This window comes from Hippocampus comes, unplaced genomic scaffold (genome assembly GCF_001891065.2).
Source record: "Hippocampus comes isolate QL1 unplaced genomic scaffold, H_comes_QL1_v1.1 scaffold384, whole genome shotgun sequence".
NCBI lineage: Eukaryota > Metazoa > Chordata > Actinopteri > Syngnathiformes > Syngnathidae > Hippocampus > Hippocampus comes.
Window position 1 is genome coordinate 262,046 of NW_017805700.1, and position 6,847 is coordinate 268,892.

Genomic DNA, 6,847 nt, shown 5'->3' on the forward strand with positions numbered 1-6,847 from the left:
CGAGGGTATTACTGTTGTGGCGACTCCACTCAAGCTAAGCGAGCCTCAGCAGTAGATAGTCCGCTGCTCTCTGCTGTGCGTGTTTCAGCGCGAACATGTACGCAGGCGCGTCTTTTGATTTCAACCAATCAGCGCCGACGCAAATGACATCACACACGACAACAGCTCAGCTAAGTTAGCCGAGACGACACTCGAAGTCGGAAGGACACGATTTTCTGCCAATCTGTGTTTTTCCCTTTTTGGCCAAATATATATTTTACGACAACTGTCTTGTTGACGGCGTCTTTTATTCGTTCCACTGGGGGTTAGCAGGTGTGTTTATAAAGAGACGAAAATTGTTTGGGGACTATCCCCCACGTTCTAGTTGAGATGGTATAACCCAAGAGGCAAAATGACGCTTGCTACTGTTGTTGCGGGTTGCCATTCGTTCTACTAAACCATTAGTCAAACGCCATCATGCCTTCTGTCGTTATTACACAAACAAAAATCTCTTTACTGTTACTAGTGTTAGTGCCTCAACATGGCTACGCTCGTGAAAGCAATACAACGAACTCAAACGCGTCTTCGTTCAATGTTGTCAACTAATATCCGGATTATGCAAATTTTCCTCAATTCTCCGGAGAAATTTTCATAAAAATTTGAAAAACCCGGAATTCCGGGAAAATCCGGAGGACTTTCATCTCTGCTTATTCCACTTAAATTTATCTCTTTTTATTTATAATTTTATCTGTAGTTTTATTGTTTGCTCTGGCCTGTAAAGTGTCATTGAGTGTTGTGAAAGGCGCTTACAAATAAAATGTATTATTATTAATTATTGAGGCATGAAATTTTGGCTTGATTGCACAGCTCTCATCATTAAAGCAGACACTGCCATTTTCTTTATTGTTTGCAAATTAACTTTTTTCTATTTCATTGGGACAGTGCACGTTACGCAACACAAGAATAAACGGTGTAAATGCGCTGGACTTAGCATGCTAGTTTTCAGCCGTCGCCCCAAGGCAGGTTTCTAAAATAGCACAGTGAATTAAACTACTAGCCAAATGTAGAACTTAACAATCAGATAGAGATACTAAGTAGCATTCTGACAAGTTAAACAATAGATCCCAAAAATATAAATTATTCAATCAAAATTCACATTACAAAATAGCTCATGCTCACCACAAGAACAAGTCCGAGACACCAGGCCAAGTCAATCGGTTTCACACATGGAAAGCTATTAAATGTACAGTAGTACCTCTACTTATGAATGTCTCTTTGTACGAAATTTTCAAGTTACGAAACGCCTCAACAGGAAAATATTGTCTCTTGTTACGAAAGAAATTTCAAGATACAAAAGGTAAAAATAGAGTATGGGCTGCTTTTGCAGCTCCGAGTTTCCTGAACGCAACATATTGACAGCGCCTCTGCCACTGGCTATTCCCGAGCATCATCCTGGTATCCCATTGGCTAAGAGTGACCTCTACCGTATGTGTCTATGTGTGTCGATAGACAGATGGGTGCCGATGCAGCGTCCCCGTCATTCGCCCAAAGGAGGCGTTCTAATGGTTTTACGTGATTGAGAATCACCCAGAAAAAGTGTTCACCAGTCGGGCGATCGCTCACTATGCTGATGTTTGCCTTGGACATTTCCGAAGGATTGTTAAAAGCCAACAAAAGCAGACGTCCTTTGCTTGTTCTTTTCAAAACGCCAAGCAAAACCCACTTCTGAGAGAGAACATGAACTAAAGAGGGCAAAAAAATGATGAGTACGCAGTTAAAACTTAAATGACGATAATTTGTATTCATTCTTTGTTTTTTACATTATGCACAACTCTCATTTATTGTGCAATAGTCTAATTGTAACATGTATTTGTTACATATTTTGATATTTTAATGCTTTAGAAAACTTGGGTCTTGGAACGGATTAGGGCCGAGGTGGGCAAACTACGGCCCGCAGGCCGGATCCGGCCCATTGGTCTTTTTAATCCGGCCCACCGAAGGTTGGTACACAATTAAGGTTCGATGTCAATGATTGCATTCATTTCATTTGAACTTGTAATGACAGACATTTCAACGCCAGGTGGCGCAGTTACTTGAAGTTGCAGAGCACAGGGAGGAAGGGGGATACGATATGGAAGCCCGCAGTTGCGTCAAGTCAAGCAAATCCCGTTCGATACGACGGAATAAGTGTATCCGCGTCATTATTTTCTATCATTGGATCCAAAACAGCGACATGCAATTGACTCTTTATTGCAGAGAGTTTGACTGGAGTAGCGAAAATTTTTACGTCCTGTAGATCAGGGGCCCCCAACCTTTTTTGTCCCACGGACCGGTTTATGTCAGACAATATTTTCAGGGACCGGCATTTAAGGTGTGGTGGAAATAATACAAGAAATTAATATGGTATGAGCTGCATGAAAACTGTGGTGTTTTTGAAATATAATAATAAACACAAGGAGCGTCTAATCTGGCCGCAACACTCCGATCGCTATGGCAATGTTTAATGCCTTCAAAATACGATACAACGCAAATTCAAAGTGCATGAAAATGACGACTCACCACAGCACCGAGCTTGATTTTCTGCAACCAGACGGTCCCATCTCGGGGTAATAGGAGAACGCCAGGTGGCGCAGTTACTTGAAGGTGCAGAGCACAGGGAGGAAGGGGAGACGATATGGAAGCCCGCAGTTGCGCCAAGTCAAGCAAATCCTGTTCGATACGACGGAGTAAGTGTATCCGCGCCACTATTTTCTATCATTGGATCCAAAACAGCGACATGCAAGTGACTCTATATTGCAGTAAGTTTTACTGGAATTGCAAAAACTTTTACGTCCTGGAGATCATGGCATCCAAACGAAGAGGAAAGGTAATGGCCGCGGAAAAGAAAATGAAGCGTGTCTGATTAAACGAAGCGGGTTACAAAGTACGAAACATTCACGAGACGCTTGAGTCTGAAAGACTCAAATCGACGAGACTTTGAAAAACGAGGAAGCGATTTTTGCTCAGTCCGATTCTGGCTATTTCCATGCTCAGAGTGAATTGCTTGCGGCTAGACGGACAGTCGAGTAAATAAACGTTTCCTGGAATGGTTTGACTGTTATCGTGCAAAAAACTGTCCCCAAACTGGACCGCGAATAAGAGAGGAAGCGAGTTCCATAGCGCTATGGGCATCGAAGACTTCGAAGCGTCCCGTGGCTGTGTTCAAAAGTTCGTTGCACGACATCAGCTGAGCAAAGCTGTCATGTGTGGTGATCAAGGGGAGGTCAAGTTAGAGACAGTGAGTGAGTGGAAAGAAAAGCCACCAGGTCTCTTATTCGCAGGTCTTTTACTCGTCTCATTTTGTAGCAAATAGTCCTAACTTTGTCATAATTTGTCATATACCTGTACTGTATGCTGCAGTTTTTGGGCAATATATTGTTGCACTTTGTTGCTTGTGTTGTCACACATGTATGTTGTTAACATAGTTGGACGTTCATCCAGGACATATGCCACAGTTGTTTCACTGTTCTCATTTAAAAAATGTATGTTAATACTTTAATGCTTTTGTTCTGTTGATGTTTGGTATGGACTGTCAACATATACGGTTTTTTATATGTATCGTATCTTGTGCTGACCCGGCCCACCTGTCAAATTTAGAAATCAATGTGGCCCCTGAGCCAAAAAGTTTGCCCACCCCTGGATTAGGGCATTTACATGGAAAACACGTCTCTACTTCCATTTTCTAGAGAAAGAAATTTCTTCCAGAACTAATTAATTTCATAAGTAGTACTGTACATTATAATTTAAAAGAGATAAAGGGCATCAAGGAATGAACTCACCATTTCTACTTTATTCCTAAATCCAGTGAAACACAGTGATAGGTTCAGCATCGTGGTGGAATACAGAGGCCGACATGAAAATGGTAGTGGCTGTTAAAAAAAAAAAAAAAATTTTAATTAAACACTATTAAAAATACATACATTTGAATAAACATTACTTGTTTAGCAAATAGCAAGGCCCCAATGTACCATATTTGTACCTCGACATATTTGTAAAGATTCGATTCGATTCGGTTCCATTCAATGCACTGACATCTTCTGAATCAAAACTGATTTTCCGATACAAATCATTTTTGTTTCATTCCGAGTTCGGTTATTTAATAATTATTGAGGTTCATTACTTCATTTTATTTTGCATCACTTTGAATGTCTGATTTGATTATTTCACTTTTTCAATGTATCTCCCACCCATTTCTCTGTGATGCTTAATTGGCACATTCATTCAAGTAGAGACAAGGCCAAAACAAACTAATGCGCACATAATTTAAATGCAATCAGCATGATCATCTTACCTCCTTCTTTAAAACACAGCGCAGCACAACAGGAGGCCCTATAATCCTGTTATCACGCTGATAGAGGTCATGGTAATCTGGACATTTAAAGTCAGTGAGGACAAACACCGTCTCAAAATCAGTGTTCTCTTCATCACTGAACTCTTGGATGTTGTCGGTTATGATGAAAGGGGTGTTGATTTCCTGTGGATGAAAAAAAAAAAACTAAAATTAAACCAAATCCAGGCAAAATCTTTGAGACAAAATACCGTATTGGGCGGAATATAAGACGGCCCTGATTTAACACGACCCCTCTTTTTCAACATTCAAGTTTGAAAAAAGACTTTTTGAACACCAAATTAATTTTTATACAGAAAATAATTACATTACATCTGAAACAAATGATTTTCACAATATATTTGAGAGAAAAAGCATGCTATTTTGCCTCATTCAAATCTTAATATCTGAACATTTAAATATGTAAACTAAAGTGCAATCACATTCGTCAATGAATGGCTTCTGCTTTTTGAAATGTAAATTACATCATAACTTCTCCTCAGCTGCCGGTTAACCTGGCCGATCTTCGACCCACTTTTCTCCAGATTGTCGCTACGTTTGTCCATTTTCTGTTATCTCTTCTATTATTTTCTTCTCTTTTCTTTCTTACCGCTATTTTTTATTTTTCTTCTTCGTGCTACCGCTATTTTTATTTTTATTCTTCGTGACAGGGGTTCACTTTGGCCTGGGGAGTCAAGTTCAGCATTCGTTTCAATGATATCTGGCGCCATCTAGCGCCGTGAATGGATATAATGTCTAGACCCCGAATATAAGACGAACCCCACTTTTTCAGTCTTATTTCAATGCAAAAAACACCATCTTATATTCGGGCCAATATGGTATGAAGTGTGATTGACATATGAGCGCATGCTTTTTAATGTTACAAGACATTCAAACAAGGGTCCACAGCCACATCTTGTATGCATTTATGCAGTAATTAATTTCAATGAATGAATCAATTTTTTCTTGCAAAAGATTAAAACGCATTCAGTCAAAACATTGACAAATCCCAATTCTAATAAAGTTTGAATATTGTGTAATACGGAAATAAAATCAGAAAACAATACTTTTCAAATTCTTTTCAAGATAAAAATACAAAACTTTTGCCGGTCGTTTTAGGATGAAATCCCTGCTGTTTCAAGACAATTGTGTAAAAAAAAAAAAAAAAAATCTCTCCTCTGAGTTTTTTAAAATGTGATCCCTGTAAAAGTCCAAAAATGGGTACAAATATGAAAGAGATATAAAAATAGGAGACTTCCTGTTAAATTTAGTCTATGGCTCCAAGAGACTTTTTTGTAGGTCTTGGCTGTTACATCTATCCATCCATTTTCTAATCCACTTATCCTCACGAAGGTCGTGGGCATGCTTGAGCCTATCCCAGCCGTCATCAGGTAGTAAGCAGATACACCCTGCATCTCTGCACTGTGAGGCGGACAGGCTAACCAGTCGACCACCATGTTCTATATACCTCCAAAATTCTAAAGATATTAACCAGTGCGTATTTGGTGAATTTTGGGAGGTCAAAATATAGGAATATTACTGGGAAAAGGTTAAATTTTTGGTGTGTGTGAATTTTTGGAATGTCGAGAATCCTTCTCGGGGGAATAGAATGAGCTGAATGTTATACATTTCAAATGAGAACAATGTTAATGTGCTATTGGGAATGAATGGTGAATTTTGTGGTGAAAATGTGAAATTTGGGTAAAACCATGAATTCTTGTAATGAGAAAAATTCAAGACAGGAAGGGATGAATTTTTGGGACAGGTTGAAGTTGGAATGGTGAGAGTTGAAAAAAGGTGGAAGGACTACCAGCATGAAAAACTGAGGAATAAAATACAAAAATAATTATAATAATAATATTAATAATAAAGTAAATGAAGTAGAATAGTGTTAATGAATAAAGTTGAAGGTATAGAATCACATGTCGAATCGCATAGGTGTAGAATAAAGTGTGACAGCTTCAGCCTTCACACAATTTGAAAGACTTGAATTTGAACACTCATTTTAACACTTTTGGCGTGGCCCCATTTAGTAACTGATGTCGTCAGTATGAATTAGTACTCATGCAACACCTTTCATAAAAACATTGTAATGTACCATATTGACAATGGACTTCATCATCATTTTCTCTTCTGGACATGATTCAGCTCCTCTTATCTTTACCACAGGTACCTCCATTGTTCGTACAGCCTGTTTAAAAAAATAAAAAACAAAAAACCTGAGGCAAATGGATGTCAAAGATTGGTGGAGGAATACATAAATAGTAGAATGTTTATGGCCCATAATGTTTTAATTTGACGGTTTGGAAAAGGCGGAAGGTTTTCAGAATGATGCCTCGTCAGATGTGATGACGGCAATGACACCTGGGAAAACCGAAAACTCACGTTCCAACTGTGTTTCCAAAGCAACTTCATATATGGGCAATCTATATACAGTATATAAATATATCTATATATATATATATCTATATATATATATATCTATATATATATATATATATA

At 38.6% G+C, this 6,847-nt stretch overlaps 1 protein-coding gene across 3 annotated transcripts in view; it reads right to left on the reverse strand.

Moving 5' to 3' along the window:
- Positions 1–6,847, reverse strand: part of ect2 (epithelial cell transforming 2) — a 91,121-nt gene that overhangs the window by 74,535 nt on the left and 9,739 nt on the right. For 2 of the 3 annotated variants that reach the window (XM_019882636.1, XM_019882638.1), the window contains exons 4-6: positions 6,444–6,536; positions 4,310–4,492; positions 3,798–3,887 (exon numbers count right to left, since the gene is read on the reverse strand). In XM_019882636.1, the coding sequence (XP_019738195.1) occupies positions 3,798–3,887; positions 4,310–4,492; positions 6,444–6,536 (366 nt within the window). The remainder of the gene's footprint in view (positions 1–3,797; positions 3,888–4,309; positions 4,493–6,443; positions 6,537–6,847) is intronic. The other variant, XM_019882639.1, reaches the window with a different exon arrangement.